This window comes from Oryzias latipes, chromosome 10 (assembly GCF_053564925.1).
Source record: "Oryzias latipes strain Hd-rR chromosome 10, Olatipes_Hd-rR_3.1".
Lineage (NCBI taxonomy): Eukaryota > Metazoa > Chordata > Actinopteri > Beloniformes > Adrianichthyidae > Oryzias > Oryzias latipes.
The window spans coordinates 10,267,957-10,290,623 of record NC_136246.1 but is presented as its reverse complement, the minus strand read 5'-3'; the positions used below and the strand labels follow the sequence as shown (position 1 = coordinate 10,290,623).

The 22,667-nt window shown below is 41.2% G+C and overlaps 1 protein-coding gene across 1 annotated transcript in view; it reads right to left on the bottom strand.

Moving 5' to 3' along the window:
- Positions 1 to 725: 725 nt before the first annotated feature.
- gfra4b (GDNF family receptor alpha 4b) overlaps positions 726 to 22,667 on the bottom strand; it is a 91,583-nt gene continuing 69,641 nt past the window's right edge. The window contains exons 5-8 of the mRNA XM_023958988.2: positions 18,569 to 18,678; positions 15,898 to 16,032; positions 12,925 to 13,085; positions 726 to 9,509 (exon numbers count right to left, since the gene is read on the bottom strand). Coding sequence (XP_023814756.1) covers positions 9,375 to 9,509; positions 12,925 to 13,085; positions 15,898 to 16,032; positions 18,569 to 18,678 — 541 coding nt within the window. The 3' untranslated portion in view covers positions 726 to 9,374. The remainder of the gene's footprint in view (positions 9,510 to 12,924; positions 13,086 to 15,897; positions 16,033 to 18,568; positions 18,679 to 22,667) is intronic.

Genomic DNA, 22,667 nt, shown 5'->3' with positions numbered 1-22,667 from the left:
AAGAAAAAGGAAAAGAAACCACCACAAAATAATTTTTCGATCTCTAAAATTGTTCTTTTGTGGGCCAGATGTAATATATTACCACATATATAGATATTGTTCACTCTGAAAGGTTTAAGAAAAGCCTGACGCAGGCCCTTTAATGACAGAATTCCAGGCCAGTATCACACAGTTTCCTCTGATGTTTAAACTTTGGATCATACATCTGCTGTTACATCCAATATGCCCTCCTGCCTTGCACCATTGCTCACATCATAGGAGATTGAGACTTGATAACTGCCATACCAGTAAGCTAATATTCGTACAAAATACCAACACTCCATTTGATACTTTTCAGGAAAAGTTTGGTGTGGTTAACTTTTCTATGTCACAATAAAATACATAACCACAGAGGGTTTGTGCTGCCTGTACCTATGAATTCCTTTTAATGCATTAATACATGTGTCTGTTTGATGTTTAGCTTTAAAACCAAGATGATTATTGGTAGAATAAATAATTATGTTTCTAGTATGATTATTTCTAATAAAAAGGAACTCATAGGTAAAGCGATCTGAGTGATGTTTATTTCAGTTACCACATCTATTCACATACAGATACATCTTGTTTATTTTTCTCACCAGTGATTCACTATTTGCAGAAAGAGTTACAAAATATACAGGTTTCCTTCATTGCCACTCATTTCTGATCACCCATCACTTCAAACTACAAGAACTGTAAGGACACTGTTTCCCATAATACATTGTTCTGTAGTCACCAGGCAGCTTGCAGTCAGCCTAGTACCAGATTTCATCCCCCCTCTTGAGGTACTTTAGTGACGTTGGACCATATAAAACTAACCAGCATGCACCACGCACAGATCAGTTTATATCCCCTGGTTCATCACAAACATGGTTAGTGCCAGTGAATCAGAACAGGAATAATGATTGCATCTATTAACAATAACCCAGAAACTTTTAAGCAGGGACTTGGGCTCTTTAATAAAGTACTAAAGTAATATACAGCTTGTTTTGCATTTTGCTTATACTGCCTGTGTTGATGATAAGGCAAAGTGGACTTCTGTTAGTGATGTAAGACTTAAGTGGACAACAGTACTTCCTTAACCTTAGTCATATTTTCTGACCTTGGCCGGCTCGACACCTCGTGTTTTACAGGCATCAAGGGATTGCATCTAACATACATTTAAAGAGTAAACAAATAATTAAAAACTGCTCTCAATAATTATGTCAATAATTATGTAATTAATGACATTAGGCAACCTAGTTTCTTCAGGAACCAAGTGAAGCTCTCCAGATGGAGCTAAAAGACCTACACTGACAACTTTGGGAACATGAGTAGAAGAAGGATGAATTCATGACAAAAATAGATAAAACTGAAGAAGAGGCTTCTGTTGTCTCTTCAGCTTTGTATCCTGGAGTCCATATTCCTGCTTGTCTCCTACGGTGCTGAATGGATCCAAGGGGAAGACTGGAGAAAACTTTCATCTTTTGGCTGAATTTGTTGTTGACCCACTTCTCCTCTCTGTCTCATTTCTTCTCTCTTTCAAAAATGTGTCCCTTATTAGCAGGAAACTAGTAGTGGTTAGTTAACTCGCAAGGTGGATGGTACTAAATTAACAGCTGAAATCAAGTGAAGTAGTTATTATCATCATCAACTTTAAGATAATTAAAATTGAACAAAGCGCTATCCATTAAAAGCTAAACGGAAAAAAAGAGATTTGATTATTAAATGAATAAAAATATAAAAGCAAAATGAAGCAAAAGCATAATGGCAGAGTACATTTGTGATACATCTGTGAAAATTTCACCTGAATACCAGAACATTTTTCTTTTGTTTCAACATATAATCATCAATTTATATCTGTGCAAAATGTACGTAGTGGCTGTGTGACACAGCCTTAATATCCTAACTCATTGTTTTTAATCAAAATTTTAATCAGAATTTTGCCCACTAAAAACTCGACGCCCTTCCACGAAACCTGTCTCTGTCCTTTTAAAATGTAGCAATTGATGGTGACACTGTTTATTTCCCTCGACCCTAACCATACTGTTGAAACATCCCATTATCCATCATATTTGAATTGTAAATCACCCATTTAACACAAACACGTGTACAAAAACCATTCAGCCTGCTTTCAACAAGTACCACAAAATAGTGTTGAATAGCTTCAATGCAGTTTAAAGCTATTCTTTGCTTGGTTGGTAAGTCAACCAAGTAACCTGTCAGCAACCTCTGAGCTACTTCAGCTCAAGCAATCTGGGCACAGTGTGGATTACTCCACCCTTCTTTGAAATTTAGGTCTAGATCTAAACTTAGATCTCTCTTTTTTTGTCAATTGCTCAATTAACGTGGAATTTTAGGCATTTATTTTCATCTTTTCAAGTTCATTTCATTCCTGAGAAGACTAATTGGTTAAGGTATTTGTCATATTGCTTCAGTATTTTCAGTCATCTTCAGCCATTTTTAACACAAATGTTTACAACTTAAAATTCTTGTACAAAAGGTTATGCAATTAAGGAATAATAGCAATAGCTTTCAGCAAATACGCTATCAAACGCATTTCAACAGGAAATGCAATTTATCTAGTTGGCGATGGAGGTTATAGTAATTTTTATTAGATTAAAAATCACTAACAATCATTATTTGATAAAAAAAAGTTGTTATGAGTTCCAAGGAGTTGGAAAATACAAGCTGTGACAGTGTAATAAAATTAGGGTAAAATAATTCACTCAAGTTCCAGTTAGTTTTAATGCCCTGAAGCTACTTTTGATTGCTGTTATTGACCGTTGCTGGATTTACCGTCACGCTGGGCGGAGGCTGCAGTCAAGGATAGCAGTGATGGATGAACTAAAACAGTTGTCTGGAATACAGCAATGCAGCTCACAACTCTTCATACTGTTTGATTCATTTCAGGTTATTTCCTTTTTAATTTTAGCATCTATTCATGATTAACCCTTGTGCTATCCTTGACACTTTAACGTTGGGATTTGGGTCATCTAGACCCACTAGACAGTGCTCTGAACCTTTTTTCTTCAATGATTTGTGATCTTCACTGGTGTCCATGGATTACATGAAATCTTTCCACCTTTATCCACCTTTGTCATGGTAGGGATAACACGTCAATGTCATCTAAGACAGCACAAGGGTTAAGGTTATAAAGAAAAGAAAACATTTAGAACAGAAACATCATAACCAAAGATATTCTAAAGCTACATAATCACACCGACTCACGCCTCTCTTGGCTGTAGTGTCATTGCGTTTTGCTGACAATCAGCTCTCTTATATTCTGTCTTTTTTCCTTTCCCTGTTTGTCTTTTCAGTCAATAATTTTTCTTTTCAGCAAATGAGCAAATGAACTTTGAGCTGTTTCTGATCCGATGCAGCCTCTCTTTGAGTTTGTCTGAAGTTATTAATTCTGTCTCTAGGTTCAGACCTAGTTTGTTTGCATTTTTTAGAAACATTTTGTAAAAATAGTTTGTATGAACGAACTGTGCCGTCTTCGAATTAAATGACGTTTTGTTGTAAGGAAGAAACCTAAGCAGGATTTGGTGGCACTGATTTATGCCCATAGCACAGTCCACATCAAATCAGAAATTCACCTCTGAGTTGTGGGCGGGACCATTGGCGCAAAGTAAGACTGCCCACACTTCCCGTCATCCATCTGTTTATGGGCTCTCCAGCTAGCTTACAGCCCCTCACACCCCAAACCTGACATTATCGGTGCAACAACAAAGTCGAGCAACATTGTAGCTATGCAGCCGTACAGTTTTGAGCCAGATGGCAGTTCAGACGAGGAAAGCAAAGACGTACATGGATCTGGTAGTCTGCAATAGATGTATCAGATTGGAGCAAAGCACGGCGCCTGTGGCCTGCTCATTGTATTTTCTAAGTAACAAATACATCCTTTTTTAAATGGCATTGTTTTCATCTGCTCATGATTAACCATTGATTGACTAAAGCAATACCCAAAAATACAATTTTAGTGTAATTTGTATTTATATATGTCCTCCAACTTTGGAAAAATCCCACAAGAACATGTTAAAAACACCAAAGCACAATTTTCATTATAGTTGGTCTTTAACACGTCTTAATGTCCTAAAATAATGTACTCTAAAGAATGTTGTTTACGTGCAGTTTAAGGCTGCTTTCACACCAGGATAGTTAAGTCAAAAGGTGAAAGAAACCTTAATAAATTTTACATTTTACTTGCTTTCACACACTGCACCGTCAAAAGCACACTAAAAAGTGAAGTGAACCAAATTGTCTAAAATAGAAATCCTTCAGCTTCAACAGCTGCTCACTTGGAATTTAGAAATAAATAGTTCTGAACTGAAAATAAAAAGAAACAAGAAAAAAAGGATCAAAAATCTCTAACAACAACCGAGAGTCTACAGAGCAAAAATGAAGCCTGGAGGAGGAGGGGCAACGACAAGTTGTTTACCCTCTCCAGCTCAAACCCAACTTGAAAGCTCTGGCTTTACTCCAGAACACTAAGACCAACCTGCTCACGTTTCATTTAAAATGTTTTCCATTTGTGAATTACCGTAAATTCCGGACTACAAAGCGCACCCGATTACAAGCCGCACCCACCCATTTTCACGTGTAAAATTAGTTATATGCATACACAAGCCGCGGCAGAGTACAAGCCGCGCATGTGTTAAGCGATATTGTCGTCCTGACAGATCACGGCCAGAATCCCAGAGTGAGTACAATTCATTAGCACATTGCGAGTGGTGCCAGCTTTGCCTCTGGCTCATGTATTTGAGTGTATCGACATCTGTCAAACAGCATGGACCTCTATTCTGTTCACAAGTTCCTCAGTTATGGTGTTTTTATTTCATTTTTTTTTTTACTTATTGACAATCTAGGTATCATACATAAAATTACAAACAGTAACCATATAATCAACATTACATCCCTCAGTTATGATGAGGAAATTTACATCCGCGATTCCACATTTCCCATGAGTCTTAGGGGCTAAAGGCGGGGCCAATGCCCGGCTCGCCAGTCTGTTGTACGTGTTTAAGAATGAGTATCAGCAGTGCATGGAGGGGTGAACGGGTAAAGCTCTCCTTCCGCTTGTGTCGCAGCAGCGTTATGGGAGTAACAGGGCTGTTTAAAAAACACACCGGTAAAATACAGCAGCGGCGACTGAAAAGCGCGCGCCTCAGCGTGATACGCGCGCCTCAGTGCGGCGCGTGCGTCAGAATTCAGAAGCCTCTGCGCTCCGCTCCCGCCCCGCGCGCTCCTTGTCTCCCCTTCCTATCTACTCCGACACCTCTGGCCAGGGCAGCTTCAAGGAGGAGCACTTCGTCCCCATTGCGCCGGTGGACGGAGCAAATCGTTTCTGTGCAAAGCAATCGGACTTAATACTGTACGTTTTGTGTATGAGGGGGGGATGCGTTGTTACGTGTGGGAGCCTTCAGACTGCCATCGGCCCCGCAGCTCAATCAGCAGGAGAAGATGTCTCCAGCTCACACGGAGGCTGTGAGTTTTTCAAAGCAAAATTCCGCTTTTACGGTTTCCTTAGAAACCGTAAATGGAGTGTAAATTCACTCCATGCGCTGTTCTCTCCGTCACGCAGCAAACCGGCTTTTCCAAACCCGTTGGTGACGGTGGACTTTTTTACGCTGCTTTTAACGATTGCTTTTAACTTGAAAGCTTCATCATATTGTAGCGGCGATCACGTGCACGTTGGGTCTAATGGCCCCAAAGGATTCTGGGATGCGGCTGGGCATGCGTGTTTCATTTTGTTGAACCATGACTGAAGTGTCTAAGACCTGAAGTCAAGTCCATGCTGTTTGGCTGCTTAGAGGTGTGTTGAAAAATAAATGTCTTGTGCTTGGTGTTAGATAAAGAATTCAAACTATTCACTGAGTTCGAAAGTACGTACATGGCGGCCGCTAATTAAATCCATAAATTAGCCGCGTCACTAAATAAGCCGCAGGGCTGTAAACGCAGGAAAAAAGTAGCGGCTTATAGTCCGGAAATTACGGTAGATTGATAACCTGTGGAAAAGGAAATAAATGTGTTAATGTGGAATTATGTCGACTGTAAAGTGTTGTAAACAGCCCAAAGGCACCTTTCAGTTGGTCTACGTTGTTTTTGTAAGAACTTCACTTCTGTAAAGGCTTGCATATCAGCGCAAAGCAGCTTTTCTCTGCTTCCGAATCCATTGGAATTACGTCAATTGCGTAAGCGATTGAAGAGTTACACTAATTCAAAGAGCCAAAGCTCCAAGCACTTGGGAATGTAAGTCGTTAACTGGTCCATCCCCAGCTTCCACAAAATCTTCACTGGCTTTATCAGCTTACCGGTAAGTTTCTGTCTCATTACCTTGGTAAAGTTCTTCACTTTGTACAGCTTCAGCTTTAACTTGAAAGGCCTGTTTTTTTACTTAACCCTTGTGCTATCCTAGGCACTTTGACATTGGGAGTTGGGTCATCTAGACCCACTAGACAGTGCACTGAACCTGTTTTCTTCAACGATTTGTGATCCTCACTGGTGTCCATGGATTACATGAAATCTTTCCACCTTTATCCACATTTGTCATGGTAGGGAGAACACGTCAATGTAAGGGGGGGGGGGGGGGGGGTCATCTAAGACAGCACAAGGGTTAATGACACTAAGACTATCTTAACATTTCATTTCTAATGTTTTACGTTTTTCTAATGTTAGGTTTAGAAAATGAAAGAAAGTTTTCAAGTGCAAAGTGTAACAAAAAATGTTGCCAAATCGCTTTTAACAACTTATAATCAAGATATATGACAACGACCAAATTTCGTACATTTTTAAAATAGATTTACCAGTGATGTCTCACATCTTGGGGTTGGTTTCCTTCTCCACTAGTTGACAGAGGCAGATGAATCAGTGAGGTGAGAGAGGAACGTTTCTTTTGTTCACGGGCTCCATTTTGCTGGGTGCCCAACATTCTTCTTTAAATGCAATAGGCACAATGATTGAAGTTTACTGTGCACAACTCAAAAACATGCTAAATACAGCAGTTGGGCGGGACAAAGTTCCCTTGGAAGCTGTGCTGGGTCCACTCAACTGCCAGTCAAGAGAGCCATGTCCACAAAAATGAACTAATTTGGGCTCCAATCAAATCAAAACAGCTGTTTTGAAAAATAGAGTTGTCATTAATGTTAGTCTGTTAAAAAAAAAAAACACACACACAAAATGTCGAAAACCATCTATAAATAGGTTTTTGTTAGGTGTAAAAAAAACGTGAATGTGCAACTGCAGCATTTGGTACTTCCTGTTTTGTGTTTAGTTCAGGATCAAGAAGTTTGGACTTTGTATTATTTAACCCTTGTGGTATCTTAGATGACCTCACCCTTACTTTGACGTGTTATTCCTACCATGATAAAGGTGGAAAGATTTCATGTAATCCATGAACACCAGTGAGGTTCACAAATCATTGAAGAAAAAAGGTTCAGAGGACTGTCTAGTGGGTCTAGATGACCCAACTCCCAATGTTAAAGTGCCTAGGATAGCACAAGGGTTACAGCCTTTAACTTCTTGCTAAGTCATGTTTACCCATGAGATATAACCAAAGTTTTTCACGATTCCTATATTTTTTTCATATTTTCACGAGTGCTGCTTTGCTTGTTACTCAAAAGGGTCAGTACCTACCTAATTTGTTCCCATTGGTTCACTCCTGCCTTTGGTCCAGTGAAGGTGTCTGTATCCACACTTAACTGAAAAGTACCAGAAACCATTTACAATTGAATCAGACCCTGATCATCCACTTAGTTGGTTGCTTAGTCAAAACCATTGACTATATACGAGAACTGGACCAGAAAAACTGGACGAGAAAATGGCTGACTTCTGGCTCCAACGAAATGAAGTCAATTCAGTCGCTATTTTTTTACAATATGGACACCACCATGTTGGAGCCAGATGCCATCAGTAAGCAATGATTGGTCTGAGTCAACATTTCTATAGCAACCCCTTCCACTTAAAAGCTGGCTCAGGAGAATTTGTCCAACGAGTTATACATTCAACGGGAGACCACCTACTTTTATCTAGATGTCTGATTGGTCAGTTTATAACTTGAATAACTTGAACCACAGAAACAATATCATGAAAACAAATAGGATTAGGAAGAACATGTTAAAAAAGGTAATGACCAATAGCTGTTTATTTTTCTATAGGAGTCTATGTGGTTTAGGTTTCCTGGAGCCAGCAGGTTCTTCCTGTTTGGAACCCATGAGAGGAGGAGTCACCCATTTCGCTTCTCAGATACAATCAATGCTCCAAATCTTGTTGCTTTAGGTAAGCCAAAAGCACAAAAAAGATCATATCTGAGTAAACAAACTGCAGAGCAAATCTAACTACTGTTGTAAATTTGCCCTGTAATTGCTGCTGTCCCCCATAAAGCAAAAATGTTAATAATTAGCCAAAAAGGTTTGAAATTTGGATTACAATAGCATGATTACTTAAAACTAAAGTCATGATGATATGAGAGATTTTATTTAATGCATATCTGGTCTTTGTCAAAAAACCAAAAGACTCACACAGTTTTTTTTAGCATGTTTTATACTGGTGCTGGCCTCTCAAGTAAAACAAACTCAGATGGCCCCGTACAGCATTGTTCACCACCAGGACAGATATGAAAAGGCTATTACATTCACAAACACAGCACAAAAGCTATAAACTGATTCATGTAAACTCACTGCTCGTTTGCTTAAGTCCTCAAAAAGTCCTCGGACAAGTTTTTGCTAATAAAGACAGGAGTTATCTTTTGTAAACAGCTTTTGAAGCTTTCCAGATAATCGATGTAGCATGTGTAGCAGTCTCTAAAGGTGATGATAATTATGCCACTGTGGTTTTTTTAATTTATTTTTTGCGTGTCCTAGACAGTTTGTCTGAAAAGAGGAGTCCATGCTGCTGCGCTGTCATTTTTCTTCTCTGTTGTTCCACTGTTTCAGTCTGGAATGATGCCTTTCTTTTAGGCAGTTGAGAAACTCTCTCCAGCACCGTAACACATCCTGCATCCTTCAAATAATTTCCTGCAAAGTATTTCAAAGAGTTGTTGCTTTTTAACAAAATCTCTACAAGACCTTCATGGCGTAAGAGCACCACGCACATCTGTGTGGATGTTTTTGGAGTAACTTTGAATACAAATGGCTAAAGCTGAGTTAGTTCATCAAAGTTTTTCTTTGTCTCAGCTTCAACTTGATCTAAATATACAAATGTACAGGCCCCCAGCTGTCACACTCAGACTGGGAATACTGGCAGCTGCAACTGGTAACATTTAACCACAAATGTAAAAAAAAGAAGAAATGCTGCGCTTTCATAAAACAACTTTTTCCTCTGAACTTCACCGATCCTCCCGTTTTCCTTAAGGACTCTCCAGAAGTATTATCTGCACTTCATCGTTCATTGATGAGTAAATGAAGGAGAAGGAGAAAGAAACTGAAGGCAACTTCCATCCTCATGCTGATGGGGGAAGCTGAGTTGTTGGATGGCAGAGTAGTACGGCCCACTAGCAGCTCCTGTTTTAGGCTCTGAGACAAAGACAGGAGAACGGAGGGTCACTGGTTTGTTTGGAATACAGTCAAAATTCCTTTGATCACTGTTAACCCCCTGACAACAGAATTTTATTTCCAGGTTCAAAAGAATCACTTGTGTTTTAGTTTTCAATTAGATACAAAATTAAGGTAAATTTGGAATAGAATTGGTTAGATGTGAATTTGCATCAATAAGCGTCAAGGGGTCAATATTATAATAAAAGTAATAATTTTAGGTCCACCTGGGTGATCTCAAACACGCTATTTGTGCATCTTGGCTGCACCTATTTGGTGTCGCCAGGATAAATTTCCATCCGTTTTGAAGCCTCTTTGATCTCAGGTATCGGCATCGAACATTCTGATCTCCAATGAACGCGCCCGTTCTTTTACGAAGCACAGTTTGAATTCAGTATGAAAATACAGGAGTGGATGACCGGCTGCTCTAAAATAAACCAGGGTTTAAATGTGCAAAAAGTCATAAGAAAATCCAAAAATGGTTACTTAATTTTGTTTCTCCTTTACTGATTTTTTGTTTTAAAGAATAAACTTTAAAAAAAAAATCAACACAGACTCAAATTGGGAGCAAACACTCTCTGACTTCTCCACCTTAAATTTTAATAAGTTCAAGTACAGTCCAGATTTACTGACAATCATCTTCATCCACACTGAGGGTCTCAGCTGTGGAGGAAGTGCTGCTAAGTGTCCAGAAGTAAGAAGAAGACAAGAGAAGCCGTGTTCAGAAGAACCCATTGATGGAGGTTACAGAACTGTAAAATTTAAGCTTTCTTTAGTGTTTAATAGTTATAATTCAACAGTGTCAACTGAACTGTGTTAATAAGGACGTTTAAATTAGAAAACAGCAGATTTAGAGACTAATTAAACAGAGATATATTACTGATTTATTGAATTTTTTATTGATTTTAATTTGAACGAGAGTTTTATAAGTACATTTTTTACAGAAAACATTTAATAATAGAGCATAGTTAATAGTATAGTATAAGTTCCATAGAATTTTACTGGCCCTCTGACACTCACAAGCTGCACGTGTGTGTGCGCTAAAGTTGCGGCCCAGCCTGAGCTAGACCCTACCTTCAGTGGCCCCCAGGTAAATTGAGTTTGAGACCCCTGATCTATGGGTTAGGAATGGGATGGCACTTCAGTTCATATGTGAATCAAGGCAGGTGGGCCAATACTAATTACTTCCAATAATTCCATGCTGGCTTGTCAGTTGGAGAGATTTACTTTGACGTCTTCAAAAATGGAAAATTAAAGTTTAAACATCTATCAGCAAATACTTGTTACAAATATCAGGGGATTTGGATAGCTGCAAAAATACTTAAAGGAGTAAAGGAGTTGGAGAATGATTAAAGTCGCACTTTGTTCATCTTTTGATCTATTTTCAAAGAGTTCCAAGTGGTCTTTCAATTATAATTATGCTGTTTTTAGCCAAACTCAAAAAAGTGAGGTTTCCAGGACATACTGTTTGTCTTGAACAACCACGCCACTGTAAAGCCCTTTTGCTGACATCATTGTTACAAAGGGCCTTTGGCATTTATCTTAAAGGGCCTATATCATGCAAAATCAACTGTTTTGAGCTTTTAAGTGCATTATAATGTTGATTGTTCCTAAACATTAACCCTAAATCAGTATTTTGATCCATTTTTGCAATTCTGACAATTCCTCTAAAAACCTGCGCTCTGAGCAGCAGCCCCTCCCAATCCACGAACAGGTTCTCACATTGTGACGTAGAACATTGAGAACAGCCCCCTCATGGGAAAAGCTGCCAACACCACCCCCAAGTTAACACAAACACCCACTTTCCCTGTGGAGCTAGCAGTGATCAGCAAAAAAGCTTTCATTATATATGCACAATATGCACATCCATCTTTGCAAAAGTTTGGAAGTTGTTTGTTTTCCTGGGCGAGACGTGGACACTCTGCCGAGGCTCTAGGCTCTAGACTGACGTCATGAAATTAGCGACACCCACAAGGAGCTAAAGCCGATGCCTCACAGATCGAGTCGTCTGGCTTCTGGCTGTGACGATAACTCATATTTCATAAATGAATTGTTATTTAGAGTGCCAAAGGTAATATATTATCATATATGGAACTCCAAAAGAGTTACGAATAACCCTTTGAAATAATATTTTATCATGCGATAAGTCTGAAACTATGAATCAAATATGTTTAACCCTTGTGCTATCCTAGACACTTTAACATTGGGAGTTGGGTCATCTAGACCCACTAGACAGTGCTCTGAACCTTTTTTCTTCAATGATTTGTGATCTTCGCTGGTGTCCATGGATTACGTTAAATCTTTCCACCTTTATCCTCCTTTGTCATGGTAGGAATTACACGTCAATGCAAGGGTGGGGTCATCTAAGATAGCACAAGGGTTAAACAGAGGAAGTTGGCACCTAAGCAGTTTTTTTTGTTTTTTTTACAAAGTACTTAGTTATTCCTACTTTAATGATTTTGTCAGTGAACACTTGCACTGGTAAATGAATAATGTTGTTTTAACTTTTTTCAACAAATTCTACGGATTTTGATCTGACTTCTTTTTTTCCTCGTTTTCTCCACCTTTTATCGTGAGAACACAAGTTCTTTTTTTTTTTTTTCCCAGTGATCAGTCCCAAGTGGCAAGCAGTCCTTCCAGCCTGCACTTCCAACCAGGCCAGCTTTCTGACGATGACTGATTTGGACACACTGTAGCCAACCACATCAGCACAAACTGTTTGAGTTAGACCATGATTAAATTATTCAATTATAAATTGATGAGTTCTTCTGGTTTTCAACATTTTCTCTGTCAAACTGACTTGTTTTGCTGTGAATTGTAGAAAAACGAAAAGGTATATTCATCATTATCTTAACATAATAAAATTTGTTATCTCATGGTTATGCAGCTATGTCTTGTGCACCATGTCTGATAGTCTATGGTTATTCTAATTAAAAATAAAACTTGTTTTCTCGTTAGAACATGATTGTAAATGTGGTTATCATGAGAAAACAGGCAAAACCAGCAAAGTAGGCCATTCTTGGCTTCCGTACAATTCTAATCAACTGACGTTTTTTTTACGTTTTTACTTTTCTAGTAAATTTCTTTCTGTTCCTTTGTGTTAAAAAACTAAAATATAAAAAACATACCAACTCTATCCTTTGTACATTAGTGATTCTAATAATTCTAAATGTCACAAAAGCCTAAGGAGCTACTAAGTCAGATCTTTTTATTGAGTTTCTGATCTTTTAGGTGTCAAAATGTTTACAACTGAAAAGAAAATAGTTCAAACATCAATAAATATCACAATATTTGTTTTTTTCTGTCTATGAAATAAATAATTATTAAAGTTATCAGAAAATGCTCAGAGCTTTTTATTCTTGAACATTTTTTGCAGTTAGTTAGTTGATTTACTCACCTGTGTTGGTAAAACTGAATCCAGAACGTTGCTCATCGTTTGTGTGGGTTCTGTCAGAGAAGTACTGTTCATGTTCTCCTGAGTGGGGTCACTCGGTGTGCTGTACGGCGGGAGTGTAGGCTGCTGGTCTGATTCATTTCCAAACGACATGATGGCATTCTCTGAAAAAACATCAGACATGGAAAATATATATTTCTACGAATCCACTTAAAGTCCTCTTTTTTTTTTGGCTCCAGAAATTTTAGGGACAAAACTGTAAATTGTGCACTAGATTCTGTTAGTCGGGCCAGTTTGGATTATGTCAACAGAGGAGCGAAGGGAGGAAAAAAAGTGAACACTCAGTATTCTCTTCAAGTATCCCGGCTGCACCTGCCTCTCCACATTGACCTCATTAAGTGTTACACCAGTTGTGCTGGCCAAATAACTGTGAGACCTCTCTCTGTATCTTTTCCAGGCAGGGGGCCCGAAGAAAGACTGGCCGAAAAAAAATCACCTCGCCTCGCACTCAAAGAAACCATAACGACTGTATGTACAAGTTCCATGACAGATAGATTGTTCTAGACTCTTAGAGGTCAGTAGTAAGGACATTAGTTAGTTGCACTTCAGAGGAGAAGCCTCAACATGTTTCAGAAAATAAAGAATCAGTGAGGTGAAGATAGCATGGGGTCAGACTATGCAGTAAATTAAAAAAGGATCAGAGTGAAACAACAGAAATGCAACTTTTATTGTTTTTACTCTGAAGAAATGTCAGGACACTACCATAGTCTGGAGTTCCTTTTAAAGACCCACTCCAATCATCTTTGATCTAATGTAAAAGTATTCCCAGTGGTCTTTTAGTTATAATTATGCAGTTTTTAGCTAAAAATAAAAACCTTTTCTTTTCTGTGACATAGTTTCTGCAGAGCAGCTGTAGTTCATTAGAAATTCATTTTTAAGTTGTGGATCGTGTCGAGGGATGAAGCATACCCCTCCCCCCTGTCCTTTAAAAAAAGCTGTCTGTTCACATGCTCTGCTGTTCTGTTAGTATAACCTTATAAGCATTTACATTTTCTTTCTTATTGGTAAAGCACTGTGCCTGCATCACCTATTCTCCTTGGTCTGCACTGATCCATCCCAGAGTGATCAAAGATTTGCCCTCAGGTAGGTCAGTGTTTGTTTGTGTGACTTGCACCAGAAGTCTGGTGAACTTTCAAATCAGGCGAAGACTGTCCAAAGAAATACTCTTGATGTGTACTGAATGCACCACTGTGAAACCACCCAGGGGCCAGACTTTTAAATTGGGGCGTTAGAACAAAAAATGTCTGCCTCAATCCTTAGACCCATTCATATGTATAGGGTTTGACCCATACAGCTGCTGCGCGATTTGGGGTTGTCCAGGCGCATGGAGGATGGTAGATATGTGTGGCTGCATCATAAGGGAGCACAGGTGTGTCTTATAGTTCTCTTGAGGCTTGTGTGGACCACCTTAAGGGACGTCATGACAATGGAATGTACTAATGTGAGGTGAGTGTACTGTACTGTGAAGTATTTGTAAGAATAATGGAAGTTACACACACTTATCAACCTATGAGTGATGCTGTCATACAGTGCTCTAATGCCACTCTAGTCATGAGTAAGGTGCGAGAACTGGCTCCTTACTTACCGTGCAGAAATGTCAAAGGAATGGGGTGTGCAGGTGATACCTATGTGCTTGTAGGATTCATATAGGAAGTCCAGATAAACTATATTCTGGTTGTGTAACTTTCTAATTTTTAAGGACCAGGCTGGATGCAAGGAGCTGGATGCTAATCAGGTCATATATATACATTTTTAGTATTGAAAAAGCAGTCACTTTTAGAAATATCTAATCTTACAGCCTTCTGACAGATGGCTCGATCCATAGTTTTGTGTTCAGATATAAATGGAGTGTTCTTTGTGAGTAAAACATGCAAATGATTTGGGATTTCTGTAACATGTAAAACAAAACATTTTCCCTGCTAAGCTAATGATTTAGGCTGGTATATGAGAATGTGTATGTGCTGAAACCAGTTTGTCAGCGCCCTGCATGTGTAGGAGGAATGAGGAGCGCGTGCAGCACAAAAGTGTTGGGGGTGCGCGTTCATGTTTGGTGTTACCAAGTGAAGGAAACAGTAATAAAAGGTTTCCCCCAGAAGAATGGTGATTGATTCTTTATTATTTTACTTTATTACTTTATTATTATTATTGTTAACCCACTCTGGAGTAGAGCTGTGACGGTGTGGGATTTTTGATCACTGCAGCGATGAAGCAGCAAGAGTCACGGTGTCGGAACTCTAACATTAAGATTCTTCAGCTTCTCCAGAACTCTGCTGCTTGACTTCTCACCAAGACCAGGAGGCGGGCTCACATCACCCCAATTTTAAAATCCCTGTATTGGCTCCCCATATGCTTATGGATTTATTTTAAGATGCTATTTATGGTTTTTAAATGTCTTAACGGTCTTGTGCCTTTATATCTATCAGATCTTTTAGTAAAATATGAACCCTTGCTGAGATCCTCTGGCACTGGTCTTCTAACCAGTCCAACTGTAAAAACACAAAAACTATGGACCATTTATGGAATGGTCTGCCAGAGGACCTTAGAGCTGCAGAGAGCACATTTTTTTAGGAAAGGGCTCAAGACTCCTTGTTATCTGGCTATTAGCTAATTTTAAAACTTCTATTATTGTTTTATTTTTTATTTTGTTAAGTCTTGTGATTTTTATCTTATTTTTTTGGTTGGTCATTTGGTCATATTTTTTTGTGTATGTGTGTTTGTGTGCGTATGGGTGAGGGATGGGGTTACATTTTTATATTATTGTGCTTTCTTTTTGACATACTATTTATTTTGGTGTACAGCAATTTGTGTTATCTTTTGTTTGAAAGTGCTATATAAATAATGATTGGTTGGTGGGTGGGTGGATGGATGGATGGATGGATTGAAATAAGTTTTTATTTATCACAAACAAATACTCACGTAGACAAATATTGTTGGTAAAATATTCCAGGAAATGATCACACTCTGCCTTATGACTCCCACTGGCAGAGCAGGAGCACCATGGAGCAACTTCTGATGTGGAGGTGTCGACATAGTTGGGAGTTATCATGCTTCCTGCAGAGAGAGAGGAGCAACTTTAATCTACTGTGAGGCAAACAAAGAATTCTGCTAGTTGGCGCATTTGAAAAGAAGTCTGTAATGTTCATCACAGTTACATTTCAACTGTGAGGCATAATGTAAAAAAAAAAAAGAATTCAGGAAATCACAGTCAATGTTATTGTATAATGGAACAGAAAAAAAAGTATTCTGGTCAATAACAAAAATTCACCTCAGTACTGTGTGATGTAACCGGGTTTTTAATGACAGAGGTCGAAGGTTTTCACCAGGTTTGCATGTTTTAGAGTTGTATGGACTTTTAACTTCCTCCACAGATTCTCAGTTAGATTGAGGTCCAGAGGCTGACTGACCACTCCAGAACCTAGAAATGCTTTTAATGTAGCCAATCCTTTACAGACAGTGTTTGGGATCTTTCTCATGAAGGGAGATCCATTCATCTTTCATCCTCAAAGCTCTTGATGATTAAAGAAAAAAACTCCCCGTTTATCTTTTTCTTCATACATATCAGATGTTCTGTCCCCTTTGCAGAAAAAAAACCAGACCCAAACCGTGGTATTTCTACCCCAATGTTTTCTAGTAGGCATGGTGCTCTTCAAGATGCAACTCAATATTCTTTCTCCTCCAAACACAGGGAGTGGCATTTAACAAGTACCATTTTTTGTCTCATATGAACACCTGACCCAATCATCCAGATGGTCTCTGGAGAACTTTAGACGGACTTAAACATGTACTGGACTAAGTATTAGGACCTTTGAAGTTCTGTTGGATTTTAACATATGATGACTTTTTGTGGAAGGAGAGACATTGTCAGTAATTGTTGTATTTCTTTCATTTCATAATAAACAGTTGATTTCTTCTCATCAAGCTGCTTGTTTAATGCAGATTGGTTAATCCCCATTTTGCTCAGGTCTACAAACTTGGCCTTGGTGTCCTTTGACAGCTCTTTGATCACAGTAGAGAGGTTGCAGTCTGACTGCTTAAGGGTGTGGACAGGTGTACTTATAAAGACAACTTGTTCAAACAGGTAGCAATAATACAGGTAAAATGATGGGGGCAAGAAGAGCATCTTAAAGAAGAAGTAACAGATGTGTGAGCAACAGAATTCTGTTTATTTGGAGGAAATAAAAACTTTTTTTCTGCACCATCGTTCAGATAAATTCTTTAAAAATTATCCAGTATGATTTCCTTTTTCTTCCATTTTGTCTCTTATGGCTAAAATATATTTATTATGAACATTAGAGCAAGCTCTCATCTTCTTAAGTGGAACAACTTGATGTAATGAATTGATTAGAAGATGCACAAATGGCCTGGAGAGGAATATTTTTATTTCCCCTTTTAAAACACGTGTATTTTTTTTTTTTTTAAACTTGTCCTGTCCAACAGCTAGGCAAACAGATGAGAGCTGAGGGCCTCTTGTGTTGGACATATTTTATTTTAACAAGAGGGGTTATTAATCTTCAGACAAACCAAAGGTATGTCTGAATAAACCCCTTTTGTAATTGAGGCCAAACTTTATTAATTTCAATCATGTTTGAAAATCTTTGGTGTTGGACCGGACGGAAAAGGAAAGAGGGGAAGAAGAGAGAGGGACGTTAGAGAGAGGGGGGGGTAGGATGGTGATAATAGGAGGGGAAGGGGGGTAAGACCATGAAGCAGCATAGAGCAGACAGGTTTACTGGTTGTTTATCATTACGGTACGGTTCAAATGTAGTACAAAAAGGGCGGGGCCTGTTCACACACACTCAAATATTATCAACACACCTGCTAGCTGCAAAAATGTCCACATGTCAACATGTACACAAAACAGATAGTGTTCACGAACGCATACCTATGCCTTTAAACCAACTAGTGTGAAATCTTTCATTCATTCAATCATGAAAACTATAAGTGCAAAGGTGAGCTAACACCTGTGCTCAAGTGAGTGTTTATGTTCTTCTAAAATGGATGGTGGAATGTGAAAAGAAGGAGGAGGAGCACCCAGCCACCCCCACACCCAGACCCCCGCCGCAGCAGCAGCGGCAGCCGGAATTCCCCCAACGCCATACGGGAACAGGCAGGGAACAACCGCCTCCCGGACGACCAAGACCGCCACCCAGGCCAGGGCCAGCAGGACCGCCGCGAGGCCCCCAGAGCCAGAGAGCAGGGAGGCGCGGAGGGAAAGAGAGCGCCGCCCCAGCCCAGCCAGGAAAGCAGCCCCCCCGCCGCGCCGGAAGAGCCCAACGCAGGGCTCAGCGCAAACACGTGTATTTTTAATAAAACAGAGGGGATATATTGAGCTTTAAAAGATACAAGATACTTAAATGAATTTGAACACACTTTTGTAGCATCATATTATATACCTAAAGAGAATTTAGTTAACATAACTGAACACTACCACTTTATAGAGATTATATTTAAGACTTTTTCCATCTGAAAACAGTCATTACTTTATATCAGACTTACGGTATGTACCATATGGTGTATTCCTTCATTCCAATTTATTTATCTTGGCTTTGTTTACTTTTACAAAATTACATCTCAGCTTTGCACCCACCTATAAGTCCTGTGTAGGCGAGAAGGCAAGATCCATAGTTGCCATGCTTGCAGCCGTTGGCAGATGTTTCTGAGGGTTCACAGTCGTACTTAAACTGTGTCAGACGAGATCTGCAAACAGACGAGATGGGCAGTAATTTACCAAAAACTTAAGTCATCCCAGTAAAGAGTCATTTTTCTAGTATGTAGTTGTTTTTTTCCCCCTTTAACCACCTTTTTCTTTTTTTGCTCCCGCTTTAATTAACATGACATAAAGATATATGGTTTTTCATGACAAAGACTTAAAAGCGCTGGACTGTAATGTGAAATAGACAGAATAGAGTAATATATTTCATTCCCCAGACCTGGGATCATTAGTAAAGCCCTCTGAGTTTAATGGGGCTGTGGAAAAATAATGGCAATGATCAGTGATGGCAATTAGTGATAACTCTGATCCATCTGTCTCTTTATCTGTGCTAAATATTTTATGCATTTTTTCAGGAACCTTTCCAGAGTTTTTTTTTTTAACCAACGGTGGCAGAGTGCTTCAGGGAGAAGCCATTTGTTTGATGTTTAATTAGTTTCAAACTAGTCTTCTGCAACAACAGGGCAAACATATGCCAACTATAAAATTAAGTATACAAAAAACACTTAAATGTACATAATAAAACCACAGAAATGTTAAGATGTTATGAAAGTACATAAAATGAAATCTAAAATATTTTGAAATCCCATGACCCAATAGCTCATCCAAAACAGAACACAGATAATAAAAAGGCTCAAAATGAGAACATTTCCAAATTTTGTTGATAAATGCGGTAAATTATAGGTGATGTATGGCCCACATGTACAACAGTGTGGTCTCTTCTTTCAAAATATTTTTAAGATGTTAAAGCACTACGGTTAGGGGATTTTTGGCGTATAGTTTTATAGTGCTAGTATAGTGTTCCCTTTTTTATCGTACGAGTTATGTTCTAAAAATAACCCGCGATAGGAAAAAATCATGGGATTACAACTGTTTTAGGCTGTAAGAACGCCCTCACTAAGCACTTTAGACACTTTTCTCTGACAGACATGAACATTTTAACACTTTTCTCTCGTTTAAGCTCTCAAAGTTCAAACAGTCATAGAAAACGTAATCCATTAGATCTGATCGTGATTGAAGATTTATGTAAATGCGGCAAACTGAACGCATTCTGCACAGCACGCAAAATGATTGACAAGGTCACCAGCCAATCAGGGCACAGAACGCAATGAGCTGTTTAAAGGGGGGAAAGAAATGTGCAAAATTGGACTGAAAAGAATTCACATTCCCAGAAACCCTTGCTCCAGAGGTGGCTGAATTCCTTGGGTGGATTTTGTTCTTCAGCCTGCCCCTGCTGTCTGCCATGGCCTAAAAGCCTGCTGAGGCCTGTTATTTTGATCTAATCGATTTCCTTCCTTGTTTTAGGCTTCTCACTTTTGATCCTGTGGGTTAGTTCCTGTTTGGTTTCCTCTTTGTTGGCTGATCTTTGATAGTAGTCTATGTTAGATTAGCTGTTGTATTTTGGGGTTGTAGTTCTGTTAGACTCCCACTCTGACCATCTTTTGATCATTCCAACAGCATTCCCAATGGTCTTTAAATTATGATTATGCTGTTTTTAGCACAAAAAAAAAACTGTGTAGTTTTCTAGGACATAGTTTCAGCAGAACAAGAGTTATTCATTAGAAATTCATCTCTTAGTTGGCCCCCGCTTGACCATGAGAAAAATGCCCAAAGAGCATGTTAAAAACACCAAAAATAACACATTTCTTTTGAGTGGGTCTTTACTATTTTTACTCTTAAAAAGCCTGAGAACTATTAATTTCTTCAGACTTTGCCTTTCTTTCTTTTGTTCCAGTCATTTGGGTTTATTAGTTTTGTAAGTGTGTTGTATTACTCCCTGCACCAAACACCCCCACAAAAAGGCTGTGGTGGCAATTTATGGTTTCAACATTTTCTTAATGTGTCCAACTTTTTCCTCTTCTCCGTGTCAGGGACACAACAGCTGTCAAGCTGTTTAAGCATTTGTGTTTTCTTCCCTTTTTGTTCAATGATGAGCCAAACATTTTTTTTACAAGTACAAGAGATCATAGATGCTGGCTTTGACCTGAACACTGGAAGATCTTCCTCTTATTCAGTCCGGAGGACTGAAGTCTAAGATTACCAACAAGATAAGATTTGCCTGTGCTGGGGGGGGTTGGCGGGGGGCGCTGCTCGGGGGGGGGGGCCCAGCGGCACTGGATGGGCTTCCCATCTACGCCTGGGGCTGGGATCAGCCCTTCCCTGGCTCTGGGGCGGGACGGGACAACCCTCTTGGGGCCCCCGGGCGCTCTGGGTGTCATCCGCTTCGGCTGCGGGGTCTGGGGTGGGGTGGGGTGGGGGGTCTTGTCGGCCCTGTCCTGTGGGGGGGCATTCTGGGGGAGGGGGGGGGGCCACTATTGGTACGGGGCAGGGGGGGTTGACGGGTCGGGGTCTCCGCTGAGGCCATCGGCGGTTTCCCCGGCCGGTTGGCTGCCTCGGTCCCGTCGAGGCCTGACCAGAGCTCTTCTAGGGCCGGCGTTTGGGGGTGGGGGCCTGGGCTTGCTCCGGGGGGGGCCGGCGCTTTCTGGCTCCTCTCCCTCTGTGTGGGGTGGGTGGTGCTGGGCCTGGGGTGTCGGCGCCTCCGGGGGTGGGGCCCCTGGGCTGGGTGGGCCTGGCCCCCTTGCTGGGGGGGGGGGCGGGGGACAGCTGTTTGACCACCGGGGGACAGTCTACCAGCTGTCCCCAACTTACCCCCTTCCTCATATAACCTCATAATAGGGTGAGGGGGTGGGGGGATTAGCCTGCGATGAGCCTTGGGGGGGGGGGTTTACTAGGCAGTGGCCCCCCCTCCTATGGTTGCCGTATGGAGTGGTCCCCCCCTCTTTCGGTTTTATTTGCACCTTAGACATGTAGGGCCCTTGGTAGGGGGGGTGCTTGGACATCACTGCCAGCAAGCAGCAGATGTCCTCCTAGCACCCTACCCGCCAATTTTAACCGCACCTTAGACATTTAGGGCCCCTTGGTGGGGAGGGTGAGGGGACATCACTGTGAGTAATCAGGAGATGTCCCCTTAGTGCACTACCCGCCAATTTTAACTGCACCCCCCTTAGTACACACACCCCTCCCCCCTCAATATATACATCCCAACATAAACACACACACATGCACACACACACCCTCTTAAACACACATATACGCACACACATTTTGCAAGGAAGGTGGGACCTAGGACCATCTGTCCCCTGCCTCTTCCCTGGTGGGGGGTACGGGCCCCTTTGCAGCGGCGGCCGTGTCCCCGGGGTGCCGGCTTCCTGGGCCCGGCGGTGCTCTCTCCGCGCGGTGGGGGGGTTCACATTACATCTGAGCCGGGGGTGTTGGTGTCCCTGGGGGGTGGGTTCTGGTCCTTGCTCCTGAGCGCTGGGCCCCGCCTAACTTCCAACTGTGGCCGAGCCTGGTCGGGCCATATTTACAACACCCCTTGTGGGCCCTCTTTTTTCCCCGGGGTTCCCCCCTCCTGGGCGGGGGCGGCGGGCCCCTGCCTTGCTCCTCCCTGGACCAACCGTGGGCCGGGCGGATGGCTGCCTGGAGTGCGGGGCGGGTCTCCCTTGGGGGGTCCTGGCTCGTACCTGGGGTTGGGGCGGGGGGATGCCCGGAACTCCTGGGTGGTGGTGGGGTGCTCGTCTGGGGCTGTGGGCGTCCCTCTCCGGTGGGGCCCTGCGTTGGGCTCTCCCGGCGCGGCGGGGGGGCTGTTCTCCTGGTTGGGCTGGGGCGGCCCTCTCTTTCCCTCTGTGCCTCCCTGCTCTCTGGCTCTGGGGGGCCTTGCGGCGGTCCTGCTGGCCCTGGCCTGGGTGGCGGGCTTGGTCGCCCGGGCGGCGGTTGTTCCCTGCCGGTTTCCGTGTGGCGTGGGGGGGATTCCGGCTGCCGCTGCTGCTGCGGTGGGGGTCTTGGGGTGGGGATGGCTGGGCGCTCTCCTTCCTTCTTTACACATTCCACCATCCATATTAGAAGAACATGAGCACTCACCTGAGCACGGGTGTTGGCTCACCTTTGCACTGGCGGTTTGCGTGACTGAATGACT